Below are 16,208 nucleotides of genomic sequence, written 5' to 3' on the forward strand. Positions count from 1 at the left end.
GCTGTCCTGGAAAAGCATTTTACACTTTTTCGACCGAGTGCCCCTGCCGGAAATCGAATCCGGGACCTCTCGTACCGAAAGCGAGAGAGTTAGCGACTACGCTACGCGCAGCCACATTTCTCTAATTGAATATTTGGAGGTACTTCCATGGCTCTAATTGGCTTCTAATGACGTATGATTTATTGTTGGTGCAAAATATTATTAACTGCAAAATAATAAGACTAAACTATAAGATTCCAGACATTACATTTTTAACGGGATTGTAGCTTCTTCAGGAAACCGTTCTGCGTCCAGAGAAAAACGCAAACGGGATAAAAAAGCATCCCGTATTAAGTTCGTAGCAATTTTGACATATTCTTAAACATTTGTTGGTCAATTTAAGATCAAACTTTCTATTTTAAAAGAAAAAAGAAAAACATTCACACAAAATTTGACATTCAAAAGACCAACGATGCCTTTGACCTTTCAAAAAGTTGCGCAAAAATTAAAATCAGAGAAAGGTTTAATTAATAAATAGCTGGTTATTTTGGAAAGCTAGACATGTCTTCCTCACTTGCATGAATAACAACATCAAATTATGCCAGGTTGTAGAGCACTCTGCTTCTTCTTCTTTTTTTTAAAATTCAAATCTAAATTTGGTCACTCTACTCTTAAACTAAGAAATCTATATCTATAGTACCTGTAAAATCGAAATGTTGCTCAAAGGTAAACTTCTGCTGTAGAAAAAAGCCACTAATTACTTGTGCTGGGCGTACTCTGACTATGAGATATTATTACATAACGAACACCGCTTTGTCACTCTCCTGTTTTTCTTCGTGTTGTATTAGCACGTGAAACTTCTCACTAAGCCATCTATTGTAGATGGCAGTACGAGCGAATACGATAAGTGGAAAATACGCGGATTTGTTTACTTAGAATTGAATGAAAGACTCTCATCGAAGGCTTTTTTACTTATTTTTATCTTGATAAGCATTATCACTGAACTGATATACTGTCAAGTGCTCCCACGTGCCTAGCATTCATTTTTCTGCGTTTTTCATAGAGAATTCGTCTCAATATCCTCCGTTCCTCCTTCTGCATCTTTCATACAGACTTAGTCTCAATACCTTGCATTGCTTCTCTCATATCTATCATACACAATTCGTCTCAATACCTTGCATTTCTCCCTCTGTGTCTTTCATACAAAATTTGTCTCAGTATCTTGTATTCCTCCTTCTGCAACCTTCGTACAGAATTCCTCTCAATATATTGCATTCCCCCTTCTGATTCGTTTATACAGAATTCGTCTCAACACCTTGCATTCATCCTTCCGCGCCTTTCACACAGAACTCGCCTCAAGACCTTACATTTCTCTTTCTGAGTCTTTCAAACAGAATTCTTCTCAATATCTTCCATTCCCTCTTCTGAGTCTTTCATATAGAATTCGTCTCAGTACCTTGCATTCCTTTTTCAGTGTCTTTCATATAGAATTCGTCTCAATATCTTGCATTCCTTCTTATGTGTCTTTACCTCTCTTATGTCTCAATACCTTATATTCTTGTATTCTTGTTTTTTTTTTTTTTCATATAGAATTCATCTCAATGCCTTGCATTCTTTCTTCTGCGCCTTTCATACAGAATTCATCTCAATACCTTGCATTCTTTCTTCTGTGTCTTTCATACAGAATTCGTCTCAATACCTTGCATTCTTTCTTCTGTCTCTCTCATACAGAATTCTTGTCAACTTGAAGTCTCGCACAAAATTCGGATATCTCCTAAGACCATCTTTGGTGAAGACTGCCCATTCTTTTTCCCATTTATGTCACATATCGGAAAACGCTAAAATTCGTATTCAATTATTTTAAATGAAAAACCTAAACAAGAGTTTTCATTCGTCTTAACGCAAGGAATTCCGAGTTATGTGCATCTTTCTGAATCACTCCAGCCACTTCTGTTCTCTTCTCTCCTACCTCAGTTAGCATAAAACACAGAAACAGTACTGAAGTGTTTTAGGCCTAAATGAAAAGCCCAAAGAGCAGATCTTATGTTTGAAACCGTAAGAGATTCCAAGAGACGAACACTGCAACCTCCATTTCACTCCCTTCACGTCGAGTTTCTTAAAATTCTGTTTTAGTGGCACCTGACGTCACATATCCTATGTACTGTACAAACTCCCATTTTTAGCTCAACTGCTTTGACCACTCAGCCAATCAGTTAGGATTTCTTATGTATAATATATATATATATATTGAACAAAGTTCTTTTTATTGAACCTTATACAGGGTGTTCCAAAACAACGCCGACAACGTTTGTGAGGTGATTCCTGATACCAAGATAAGGCCAAAAGTATAGACCAACCTGGGTGCACAAATGGTTCCTTTCGGAGTTTTAGGTTACCGAAAACATGAAAAAAATAATTTTTAAAAGGTCCATAACTCCAAAACTATGAGACCTACCATAGTCGGGTCAGGACTTCACTTAGGTACTAGTATGTACACTATTCAAATATCCAAGTTTCACAATCCTGTGGTACTTCCGCAACAATTTTTATAGAGGTAGTTGGTGAGTACTTCAAATTAAATACCCGTAGCCAAACTCTTTCTAAGAAAACTTCTGTTGTCTTATCTGATACATAAAATCATCCTGCTTGTGATTGTAACACAGGAAAACTAAACCGTTTATATGAATTTTTAGATATAGACATCAAGTACCTCAAACTGGGCTTTTGTCATGTTACTTTGATTAACATGTTTGTGAAATATGGTCTCTTACTCTGAGGGGAAAATATAAATAGAAAGTATTTGAGAACAAGATCCTGTGACGAATATTCGGACTCAAGAGGAACGGGAATGGGGAATGGTGAAAACTTCATAACGAAGAATTGGGTTATTTATACCGTTTACCAAACATTGTTAGGATCATCAAATCTAGGAGGCTTAGATAGACAGGTCATGTAGCCAGGACGAAAGAAAGTAGGAATGCTTTCAAAGTTTTAACCGCAAATCCAGTCGGAAAAGGAGCATTAGGAAGACCTAAGCGCAGATGATTAATTATTAAGATGGATCCTTTAGAAATAGGAATACAAAGTAAAAACTGGAAACAGTTGGCTAAGGAGAGAAGTCAGTGGATAGCTTTTGTGAACGCGGCATTGAACATTCGGATTCCATAGGCTATAGAGTTAGTCACTTTGATTAAAACACATATCCTCAGAATGAAGCGAGGGAGCAAACTACAATATCCTCCAACATCATTGATCACTCTATTGATAATACTATATCACTTACTAATAACAGCCTTTCGAGGGGAAATGGCCTCGTTGTTGATGTCCCTATTAAACTTCCAATAATTAATCAATAACCAGCCTTTCAACGCATACTGACAGCCATTTTCACAGTAATGTGTAAGTATGGAACCCAAATATTCATATGGTTCTATATTGATATAAATCTAGTAAAATACGATTCTACTGAAATTGAGTGACGTTGAAAACTAGTGTAAATCGTCATGATTTACAAGCTATCTAAATTTAACGGAATATGAACACAGCAATTTTGTAAATGTATTGAATAATTCTTCCCAGAATCTACATGAAAGCAAAAACAACTAGTTCTGTAGAATTCCACTAATCTGTCCCACGAGGCATTATAATATTACCAATCAATTCAATATCTTTCACTTGAGTCATCATGAGTCAAGAAATATATTAGTTATCAACGGAATGGAATCAGCAAGATACATGGTACATTATTGGATTGTTAACAATTTATAAGCATTATATAAAGCAGATATTATTAAGTAGAGATTAGTTAGTATTGAGTAAATTTTTCTTTTATATTTTTATAGTTTCGTGATAACGAATTTGTTAGATAAGCCAGTTTCATTATACAGGGTGTATAAAAAGGACTTTACGACTTTGAAAGCTCATATTGATTTGTTTATTTAGCTTACAAACATAGTTTGGTGTCTTTTTAGCAAAATACATAAAGTTATTATTATTATTATTATTATTATTATTATTATTATTATTATTATTATTATTATTATTATTATTATTATTATTATTATTATTATTATTATTATTATTGATACGTATACAAAAAATATTTTAGGAACTTTTTTTTTTTAATTTATAGGGAAAATTGATTACTTCCTCCACTTCAAGGGCACTACGCATGATAATCTCATCAAATAATTGATTTGAAATTGAAAGGCAAGCCTTAATTTTTTATTTTGATGTCAAGACAAAAGATAAAGTACTTGCTCATGAAGCTTATCAACTACTCAAATCCACAGAATCAGTTTCGTGCCATGGAAAATCAGTGCCCGGGGCGAGAGTATACAATGGGTCCCCCGTAGATATGAGTGAGGTCGACCGACCAGCTGCGAAGCGCCAGTGTGGTAGGCGCGATGCGTAAGAAAATTTTGAGAAAGAAAAATCCTGCTTTCCCTTGATTTTGAGCACTTTCTATTACTTTTTTCCTTCCATTTTATATACATATGTGTGCACGTGCATTTTCGTAACATCGGTAACATTATAGAACCACTCCCTAAAGCAGAAAGAAAATTTAAGTACATACCTTCTAGCAATATTCGAAGTAATTTTATCATCCCTTTTATCTTTCCTTCTTTTCTTTTTTCTCTCAAATTTTGGGCCCTGTTACTTCGGCGTCCAGGGCCATCGCCCCGTTCGGCCCCCTCCACAGCATGGCACTGCACAGAACAAGAAAAATAAATAAATTACCCAAAACATTGGTCAATTATCAGTGTATTGGTCATGTACACAAATATTGAGTAGTGAAATTTTTATATTTCCAATCTTGTAATGTAATCCTTCACAGCTTTATAACTTTAGCATTCAATATAAAAAAATAGACATGGCTAATCTCAATCTACAATAAACATTATAATCAACAGTTTAATAAAGATGACAATTCGGCATGAAATACATTAAAATGAAAATCAAAATCTTTCCATTATTTAGGTTAAATTTTGTGGATGATTAACGAAATTAAATGATTGTGTAATATTATTCCAGGCGTATTTTTTTTTCACGCCTACCTCTAGCCATAGGAACTAAATACACGTTTCTGATTGGTTGAAGTTATCTATTGGCCCGCCCCCGTAGTACATATATTAATCGAAGTTGCAGCACCCGTTCGTGTTGCACCAGGTCTGTATCCAAGGGGTCTAGGGGGGCCGGGACCCCTAATTTTTGGCTGGCCTCCCTAAACTTTTCACGGTAGGCTGGCAAATTAACTATAGTATGGTGATGAACTATAATATGGTTGGATCGGGCCCCCCTAACTTCAACCGGGCCCCCCTACATTTTGGGGCTGGCAACAGGTCCGGTCGGGTTGCACTACCCGATAATATTATGTGGTATCATCATGGGGGCAAAGGTGGAATAAAACGATCCCTGTGAGACTTCTAACCCCCTTCGCTCGCTCAGCTGTGTTTCGTAAAGTAAGTATTTTTTCTTTTTTTTATCAATGCAGTTGTGTGTGCAAAGTGGACTAATTACCACGTGATATTACGTCACGACCGGATGGTCTCTCTAACTCTCCACTATAACCTACAACCCCTCATTTCGCGAGGGCCCCATCTCTTACTCTCCTGTTGGCTTATAACGTGAAAGGGCTATCAGAAATCTCTAGGTAAATGGTGGAAAAGCACAATTTATGCAATATATTACGTATAAAGTTAAATGGGTATTATTTTCATCTTAATGATAACAGTGTTACAAATATTATAAGAAAAGAAAGCTTATATATCAATTCAAGTCATAGTACTATCTACGCTACAAAAACGTAGATGAATGAATCATATGTAACTAACAATAATTTTACTTTTAATTTTTAACTTTATGATCAATTTCACTTCAACAAAATCAAAAATGAGCTTAGGAAAACGAACAAAAGTAAAAGTCTACAAAGAAAAAAATCTTACACACTTCACTTCTACTCACGCTTCTACAGATAATCAGCTTGCTCTTGGTAATGTATTATTTGTGACTCTAAACGGATGTTCTTTCTGCAAACTAAACAGCATTAAAGCTTAGAACTGGTTTCCGTTAGACAAAAAGAGATAACAGAAATCAAAGCGGGAATATGGAGATTAATGCTATGTAAGTACTTCCCCAGCTCGTCAACACCTGCGCTGATTCAAATAAGCAAAAGGAAAATAAATGTATATCTGAATTGATTTGAGCTAATAGTACTCGAATCAGGGGCAGATCCAGGACCGACTTCTGGGGGGGCGGTGGGTTGTCATACTGTTACTTTTAAGGGCTCCGAACTTTGGGATGGGTTTTATTTATATATATAAAATAAGAAAGTTTCCTCTTTTTGGGGGGCGATCGCCCTGATCGCCCCCCTGGATCCGCCCCTGACTCGAATACAGGACAAGTTGTTCGCAGCACGAAAGTCTTTAGATTTCTAAGAAAGTCGCCAAATTGTCACTCAAAAATCACCAAAAAAAGGTCGCTAATCGGAAGAATTATTTTTAGTCGTTGTTCTGAAAGTCGAATCCCCTTGATTTAGCGACTTTCCCCCCAAGTTGGCAACACTGTTTTTCACGTTGCGCAACAGTGTTAAAACCAGAGTTGCCAACCGCAGACAATGAAATCATTGATTTTCTTCTTTAAAATTATCGTATATTACTAAAAATTATCTATATTCGTTATGCATATGATAATTCTAGAAACAAGCATAATACTACGAGTAATAGCAATAACATATAATAAACGTAGGAAGTAATCTTCAATTTCGAACTCCAGACTGACGTCTCTGCTCTCATCATTTTTTAAAATCCTTATTAACCAGTGGCGGATCTAGGCCAGGGCCGGGGGGCCTAAGCCCCCAGTTTTTCAGTGACAAAATAAATTAAGCTATTATTTATAGGCTATATTTTTGAAAGTTTATATATACCTATCATAGTCTGGGTACTGGCTGCCCCCCCCCAGTTTTTACCTTCTAGACCCGCCACTGTTATTAATACTAGTCTAAACAACAACGATATTTCTACACCCTCGTAAACGTAATTAAATTTAAAGAATGTATGCAGGGTTGCCATTTGTCAATTCTCAAGTTGTTATACATTTATTTTAGCTGGAAGACTGTTAAAAAAAAACTCAGTATGTGTGTTTTATAATTCTTCAATGCACATCTACAATTTATTTGCACATTCAAAAACTGCAAAATAGTGTGAGTTCTAAATTTATATCGTATATTCACCTATTATCCCAAATGCATTATCATATATAGCATTACGGCTTTAATTATCGTATATCACGATAAATTATCGTGTGGTTGGAAAGCCTGTCACGTACTTTAAGTGACTACTCAGTTTAATCGTAAATCGAATATTATCAGATTGTAAAAGTAAAAGAAGTTTCATAACGCATTACATTAATAATGTAAATATTTTGAATAAGTATCATGAACCTTGCTTGTACACTCATGTCCAAAATTATTGTCGCATGTCTATAAATATGTTGTTCTAGGAATATAATTTTATAACGAATTCGCCCGGTATTTCTCATAATGTTAATATGTATATAATGGGCAAAGACATGTATGTGGCAAATTTCATGTCAAAAGAGCAGCAAATAATAAGAACAAAACGAAAATAAAACTTCTTGTCCATTTAGCAACATTTTATTTTACTCATTATAATTTTCGTATTTATAATTATTTTCTTATGAAATTTACCACAAATATACTTTTCCCTCTTATACACATAGTAACAGCATTAAAAGTACCCTGCAAAATTATTATCAAATTATATTCTTACAAGACAGTTATAGATATGCGACAATAATTTTGGACACGAGTGTACCTTTTATCATGAAATTACGTTCATAAGTGTATCTATGGATTTGATTAATTCCATCGAAAACAGAAGAATTGGGATATATTTTCAAGCAAGAAAGAAAAAATGTTGCCATTACGTAAGAAAATGAAATGTAAATTCAAAAGTAACGTGATTATCTATACAATCGATAATGTCTTTGAATATTACAACGTCCTGGGTAAAAAGAAAGGAAAAGAAAGAAATATAATTTAAGAACTGGAAGGAGATAAAAGTGAGTGAATGTTAAAAATTTGATAGCTGAAACGAACGCTGTTTGTACTAGATAAGGTTAAGATGGAATCTGAAGATAATAAAGTGGTGCGACACTGGGATTCCAAGGGTATTAGTCAGTTAAATACGGTTGCTTGGCTGTGCCTGTGTGATGTAGTGGAGCGGTATGACACGTTAAACCACTGGTTCCCAACATTTTTCGACTGACGATACACTTTACACGCCCACATTATCGCGACACACTTAGTTAGTTGACTTTTTAAATTAATAGTAGTATAATTTATATTAGCGTAATGCTGTAGGTTGCTATGAAGTAGTAACTCTGAAGAATGAGTTCCATCTTCTCCGGTAAACTCTCTGGTTGTGAACTCATTTGGGTGAAAGTGTTTATTCCAAAGCGTCGTTCTATGTTTATTGGGTGCTTCTATAGGCCGCACAAGAACACCCCCTAGCACATCTTAGAAGCTTGCCATGACTCACTGTTACATGTGTTGTCACACGATGACGTCATCCTATTGGGTGATTTCAACCTTTCCATCACGTGGCAGGACAGCAAACATGGCGTCGCTAAAGATGGACACGACAGTTATTTCATGGACAATTTTATTCATGGACTTGGTCTAGGCCAACATAATATGCATAATACCCGCAATAATAGCAATCTTGACTATATTCTCTCTAACTTAGAACCTCGTTGTGTTGTCCCATGCAGAAATCTTTTTCCCTCGGATCATGATTCCTTGGATGTTTCTTTCGATTTCCTCCCCTCCACTACTACAAACCAGCCCCTCAAAAGTAGGTCACAACTTGTTTGGAAGAAAGCCCCCTGGGGTGACATCTGCCGGGCTATTGAACTGTTTCCTTGGTGTTTGTTAGAGGTAGGAACTGTTGACGACGCTGTGGACTTATTTACATCTGTTGTCCAGTCAGCCATAAAGGACTTTGTGCCGGTGAAAGCATCAAAATCGAACAGGTTTCCGGTCTGGTACGACAATGAACTTCGTGAACTTCTTAAAAACAAAAAGCTTGCCTGGACTCTATGGAAATCACATCCGAGTGACTACACATACAAAAAATTTTGCTAAAATTAGAAGTCTTGCCAAGAAGGCACAGCGGCGTAAGTATTTTGAATACATGGACTCAATTGGTGATTTTACTGTTAGTAACCCTAAAGTCTTTTGGTCTGTAATTAAATCTAGAACAAAATCTCCGGGCATACCGGCAACAGTTCAAGATGAAAATACTGAAGCGAGTGATGATCAAAGACCCGGCCTCTTCAATAACTACTTCTGCAAAACATTTACTTCCCTTCTCTCTACAACCCATCTTCTCCCTCTCCGCCCCATCTGTTCGGACACCTTATTCAATCTCTCTACCACGCCGGTCGAAGTTCTGGCAATCTTGCTATCGTTATCTCCACATAGATCACTTGGACCTGATAAAATTAGTCCTATCTTTCTCAACAAAACTGCTTCAGTTATTGCGGTTCCTCTATCTATCTTATTCAATAGATGCTTCAAGGAAGGGTATTATCCCACCAGTTGGAAACTAGCTGACGTGACCCCAATATATAAATCTGGACTTAAAGATCATGTATCCTCCTATAGGCCAATATCTCTTCTTTCTGTAATATCAATTATCTGCGAAAAAATAATCAAAGACAGGCTACGTTAATTCACCTCACCTTACATTCACAGTTCTCATCACGGCTTTCTATCGAAAAGCTCAAGTCTCTCAAATTTAAGTACTCTTCTTTCCTGTGCAGTCAAATTTATGAATAACAATACTCAATTAGATGTTATCTACTTAGATCTCTCGAAGACCTTTGATTCTGTCAGTCACATTCATCTTCTTTTGTCTCTCTAATCACAAGCTACTTCAAGAACCGTAAACAGAGAGTTGTTCTTTCAGGGGCGACTTCTAACCCCCAACCCGTGATCTCAGGGGTGCCTCAGGAGGGGAGTGTACTTGGGCCTCTGCTGTTTGTCCTGTATATGGATGATCTCTACACGCACTTATCAGCTCAACCTAGTGGCCTTCTGCTTTTAGCTGACGATTGTAAGTTATACAGAGAAATATTGTGTCCCCATGACACAATTGCTCTATAGGAAGACATAAATTACCTTATAGGCTAATGTGAAATCTGGCACTTGAAACTCAACAGTAAGAAATGTGACAGTATTACTATTACTTTGAAAAAGTCTCCAGTTCCCTCCACATACCATATCAACAATTCCCCTATCACACATTCTGCTAGTCACAATGATCTTGTGTCATCTTTGATTCAAAACTCACATTATCTGACCACATCTCCTCAATACTAAAGAATTCAATGCACATGTTGGGACTTCTTTATCGATTCACCGAACTACGCACTATTTCTTCATTAGCAACTTTTTATAAAACTTTAATAGCGCCCAAGATCGAATACTGCTCTCCCATATGGGCCATGGCAGCACCTACACATCTCTCCAGACTTGATTCTGTTCTCAATTTCTTCATCGCTATAGTCCGTTTTCGTGTTCCTGCACTTCGATCATTATCTAAGAAGGAACTCTTGCGACATCTTAATATTCAGACTCCTGAAGTACGCAGAATTATCTCTGACCTGAAGTATCTACATATAATAGTTAATGGAAACTTAAGATCGGAAATATTACTTCAGGAACTATCCTTACGTGTCCCTTTCCGCATCACCCGGATACCCCTTGCCCGTCCTAGGTTGGCTATTATACACAGGTCTCTCTTTTTATAGAATACCAAACTGTTATAATCAAGTAACAACTGGTGTGGACATTTTTTCGAGTTACCCAGTGTTTGAAAGAGCAATTAAACGAGTTTTGACGGAACAGTTTTACTTTTACACTCTTTTTTCTTTGTAATTAATAATAATAAACTTCGTGGTATCACTCTAGTCTTTGTACTTACTTGTAGTTAAATGATTTGTTCTTCTCATCCTGTTGACACTGGATTATGGTTTCAGAAATGGTTATAGATTTAATTATAGAAATTATTATAATGAACATAAGAAAAGAGAAAATGAAGGTTCGAGCTTGGCGTTTTAATATGTTTATCTACGATTAAAAGCATTAAAACAGGGATAGTTTATGAGAAGCATCAAAGAATTTTTTTGTAAGATTGAAGTAACCTTGTCCAAATGAACATATACAGTGTGCGGCAAAACAAAGAGTCCTGAAATTTGCGTACGGACGGCGCGCAGGTGCAATGTGGTATGAGCTGTGAATGCCACATGTTTACTCACTTGTGTGTGGACTAGCGTAGTGTGCAGTTGGCGCGAAGATAATGTTACAACAGAAAACAAGGTGATTATTATCGAACACTAGTTCCCCATAATACTGCGAATTATGGGTGCGTTAAAATACCAAATAATACTTTCGATAAAGTAGATACTTTGAAATTTCTAAGATCAATATTAACACACCAAAACCACATTCATGAAGAAATTATATGTCGACTAAAAGCTGGAAATTCGTGTCATTATTCAGTTCAAATTCTTTTATCTTGGCGAATCCTGTCGAGGAATTTGAAACTTGAAATATATAAAACAATAATCATGCCTGTTGCTCTGTATGGTTGCGAAACATGATCGCTTACTCTGGGGGAAGAACGTAGACTGAAAGTATTTGAGAATAAGATCCTAAGACGAATATTCGCACCCAAGAGAAACAGAAATGGCGGAAACAACATAAAGAGGAACTACATAATTCACACGGTTTACAAATCATCGTTAGGATAATCAAATCTAGGAGGATTAGGTGGGCAGGTCATGTAGCCAGAATGGAAGAAACTTGGAACGCTTTCAAGGTTTTAACTGGAAGACCAATCGGAAAACGAAAATTAGAAAGACCTAGGCGCAAATGGAAGGACAATATTGAGAGGGATCAGGCACAAATAGGAACAAAAGGTAAAAACTGGATCCAGTTGGCTAAGGATAGAAGTCAATGGAGAGCCTTCGTGAACGTGGCATTCAACCTCCGAGTTTCCTAGGTCATAGAGCATAAAAACTTAATTTCCTTTAGTCCTTTGTTTGCCTTTGTTCCATTTCTAAGCTAGAACACGCAAACACGTAGCTAAATCCCTGTCTTTAAACACAATATTAATTACTTTGTTCTAAATACTGGAGTCCGCGTCAAAACAACTTGTTTTCAGTGCAGCTGACAGTTACTTACAATCACTTACATCATTCCTTATCAAGAAATTTATCTATGCATAATTTCCACCAAAAAAATGATAACTCATTGAAGATTAGAAGCTACTGATATAACAGCAACATAAAGTCATGTTATGCAATCATTTTACAATAAAAGAAAAAGAGCAGCACACCTTCTGGTTTTGAGTTTAATTACAGTTCTTTATATCTCTTAGATAAAATAATTCTACAGCTAAAGTCTTCGACTATTAGTACGTAGAACGCAGAGCTCTTGTCAGCTGTTCGGAGCTACAGAATCAGCAGTTGTAACGTCTCTCAGTGACAATGAATTCGGAAGATGTACAACGTCTCGTAAGCCATGACGCCATCGTGGCAGCATTAAAGACTTTTGTGGGACACGATCAAATATCTGTACAAAGAATCCACGTAACGAAAGGTACGGACGAAATCGAAGGTTTCACTTCAATTATATTACGTGTGGTTGTTGATTATTGTCAAAACGGAAAGGTTGAATCCAAGACTTTTATAGTGAAAAGGTTACCAGAGCTTGAAGTGCAACTGAAGCTGGTTTCTCAAGCCAATGCATTTCCCAGGGAAGTGTTCTATTATAAAGTGATTGTTCCTAAATTGAAGAAGTTTTTGAAATCATCTTTACCCTTGGCTAAATGTTATTTCACACAAGATGACGGGATAAATGACATGTTAATCTTTGATGATCTTAAAAAATTAGGTTACAGCACTTTGGGAATGGGAACAAACGTTTCTGTGGAACTCTGCAAGCTTGTTGTCAGAGAACTTTCGAAATTGCATGTGACATCTGTAGCATTGGAAAGAGAAGCAGGTGAACGTCTTATAAATTTGTTTCCAATTTATGGAAAAGATGTCTTCGAATCAAGTGCTGTTGTGCCAATGTTTCAAGAAAGCGTTAATGTTATTGTTGGTTTGTGTGAGGAAATACCAAAGTACCAACATGCCGCTGCACTGCTTCGAGATAAATTAACCACGATGATGGATCAAGTTCGTGAACTTTTGAAACCTAGAACAGATCAAATGAACGTTTTGTGTCATGGTGATTGTTGGGGAAATAATATGATGGTTCAGTACGACAACAGTGGCCGACCTTGTGATGTGAAGTTCATTGATTTACAAGTAACACGATACGCTTCACCTTTCACAGACATTTTGTACTTTCTGCATTTAAGTACCTCTAAAGATGTTCGTGAAAAATATTTGAATGATATATTGCATACGTATATGGAGTCGTACAACACATATGCGAAAGAGTGTGGTGTTCCAGTTGATCTGTTGGAATTTGAACAAGTGAAACGTAATTATGGTTCAGTGCGTGCATACGGTGTTTTAATTTATTCAGTTTTCAAGCCTGTATTGGCACTGAGAGATGAAATTTTACCGAAAGGTAACGAAGATGCAGAGAAATTTGAAAATATGTTTCATGGTGAGAGAACATCTGCAGCTAAATCAAAATACTTCAAAGATGAAGAATTTCGTGAGACGATTAATGACATTATTGAAAATTTGTGTGATTTATATAATATACAAATATAGTGGACGGTGTTTGATAAAAGTGTATGTTACTTTTTCGTGTGTCCTGTGTTCTTCATTAAAGTAATTTTTAATAGTCAGAACAACCACTGTATCTACGTTATGTATGAATCGTGCGAATGATTCTTTTACCAAGTAAGACTTATGGCTATGGTTCTTATCTATTTTACAGCAGGGATAAAAGTGAGGGGGACGTGGGTGGATGTCGTATTTGACTTTGGACAATATTCCTAAAAGTATGGAGCAAAAGTTGAATTGCATTACAGTCCTTTCGGACTATGAATTCTTTCTACATTTTGTGAATTTATGATTTTGTATGATTTATACATTCTTTTCTTTTATTTGTGAATATATTTAGTGTTAGTAAGATTTTTCAATGGACTCCAGAACGAATCAGTGAAAAAAAGTTGGTAATTTTTGTTGAATTAGAAGGCGCACATTTTAAAGTAAAGATTAATGGTGAATCGATTTAATGCTTTTTTTTTTCTAGTTTTTCCCTACATTTCTGTTTACCTTAATCTTTTTTTTTTTTTTTTTGTTATTAGAAGCTTTGTCACTTAAATATCACCATGATACTTGTAGGATATATTAGCGGTGTACAACTGTTTATTTTAAGATAGCTTGCGTCTGTCTAGTAGCAGTGTTTCCAGCTACAGAAAATTTTAATTCCTGATTTTAAGAGAAAATTTTTGGAAAAATCCATTTTTTGTTTCTAATTTCCTTTTGTTGGCTACATTCGGACAAACGCACCATTGTTTGAAAGCCTCGTCCTTAGCGTACACAATGCACCAATAAAAGTGCAGTTGAGATTTATAATAAACCATGTTCTGTAAATGGTAAGAAAATGATGAATTTCTGAGGTAGAATGAGATTTTTTTTTTTTTTAATTTCATGCTTACCTTAGATATCGCCATGATACTTGTAGGATATATTATTGGGGTACCACGGTTTATTTGTAGATTGTTTCCGTCTGCCTGGGCCAGTGTTTTCAGCCAAAAAATAATAATTCCCGATTTTAGGTGAAAAATTCGGAAAATTTATCATTTTCCCCCTCTATTATTTCCGTCTTGCTGGCTACATTGGAACAAAATACCACTATCTCAAAATCTCCTCTTTGATCTACAGAACACACTATAAAAGTTTCAGTAGGGATGCTGTAGCCCCGGCATATCCGTTGATTTTCCTTCTGAGGCATAAAAAGTGTCAAAATTTCAAGTGTGTGATGACAAAGATTTTTTTCTTTCTCTCTTTATATGGCAGCCAGCGACTTCATGTTTTCACGGTACCTTACCGACACACCAAAGAATTTTTTAGGTGACTTGGACCCATGTGGCAACAGTAGTGCCAGCTACAAAACATCTTGAAATTCGGTAAGGGAATTTTTTGTAAATTTTCACCCCTATTTCCCTCAATAATTTACTTTCTGTAGGCAACACTGCAATGTAACTTACACTAAAAACAAATTCACGCCCTTCTTTTAAACAAGGCCTTAACCATACCAATCGGGTAAATAGTTTTTGAGCAATAAGTCACTATTGGAAAATGTATGAAAACGTCAAAAATGACCTGGTTTCGAAAAAGTTAACTTAGTTGGAAAATGACGTAACTTATCAAATAAAACTATAGACATCAGATTTAGATAATTACCCAACACTCGTGCTGTGGCCTTATGGCTGTCGTGGCAATTACTAACGTGTTCATACAGAAGTAGTACTTTTGATAGAAGTAAAAATTAATAATTTAGGTCGGATATTAGCATTGTGTTTAGCAGTTAATAACCAGCTTGAACTCACCAAGATTTAATCGGAGAGGACGATGAGGTTGAATTTTCCTCTGTGATGGTCACTCGAATACTCTCTTGAATTCACTCCCTTTGTCCACCTACTTTCTCTTTCTAGTTTATGTCATTATTGTGTCATTATTCTTCCGCTTACATTTACATTACAAGAATTTCCTCATTGCTTCGAAGTACGAAGTGTTTGTTATTCAAACCAACACATTGCTACATAACGTAAGTTTTGTTTCTTATAGAAGAAATATTACAGTATTATCCTTAGCTTTTGAATTATTCACTAAAATTCGAAAACAGTGAGAATAAGTTTACGGAGGAGCATTAATGGTTAAACTTTATTAGAAATAGGTCGCTAACAGATATCCCGTTTCATAACGAAAGATTGCTGGCATTTGTTTCTGCGCAGGAACTCCTTTGGTTTGGGCAAACCACTGTGCTGTCATTCTCTAGACTATTTCTTGAGTGGTAGAATCATATGAGTAGATTCACATATCATCCCGACTTACTGTACCTGTTTGTGTGTTACCTCATCTACAATACTCACCTGATTTGGTACTCGCTGACTACCATCTGTTCCCCAAACTCAAAATAACCTATAGAAGGGTAGCGTCTTACGAAAATT

General features: G+C 36.1%; 2 protein-coding genes across 6 annotated transcripts in view; one reads left to right on the forward strand and one right to left on the reverse strand.

Moving 5' to 3' along the window:
- The window catches only part of LOC145664748 (uncharacterized), a 578,976-nt gene that overhangs the window by 18,635 nt on the left and 544,133 nt on the right, over positions 1 to 16,208 (reverse strand). For 3 of the 5 annotated variants that reach the window (XM_081731668.1, XM_081731647.1, XM_081731678.1), the window contains one exon: positions 4,556 to 4,688. The gene's annotated coding sequence lies outside the window, so the exon portion shown is untranslated. Of the gene's footprint in view, positions 1 to 679; positions 853 to 4,555; positions 4,689 to 5,943; positions 6,080 to 16,208 lie in introns of those variants that run through there. The other 2 variants (XM_081731688.1, XM_081731658.1) reach the window with 2 other exon arrangements.
- LOC145668328 (uncharacterized) lies at positions 12,424 to 14,198 on the forward strand. Its single transcript, XM_081736074.1, has one exon. The coding sequence runs from the start codon at positions 12,556 to 12,558 to the stop codon at positions 13,795 to 13,797; it is 1,242 nt and encodes a 413-aa protein (XP_081592200.1). The 5' UTR covers positions 12,424 to 12,555; the 3' UTR covers positions 13,798 to 14,198.

Source organism: Thermobia domestica, chromosome 1 (assembly GCF_964235325.1).
Source record: "Thermobia domestica chromosome 1, izTheDome1.hap1.1, whole genome shotgun sequence".
Taxonomy (NCBI): domain Eukaryota; kingdom Metazoa; phylum Arthropoda; class Insecta; order Zygentoma; family Lepismatidae; genus Thermobia; species Thermobia domestica.

Bases quoted from the DNA above. Each gene is read 5' to 3' on its own strand.
- LOC145668328 (XM_081736074.1), top strand. From the start codon at position 12,556: ATGAATTCGGAAGATGTACAACGTCTCGTAAGCCATGACGCCATCGTG.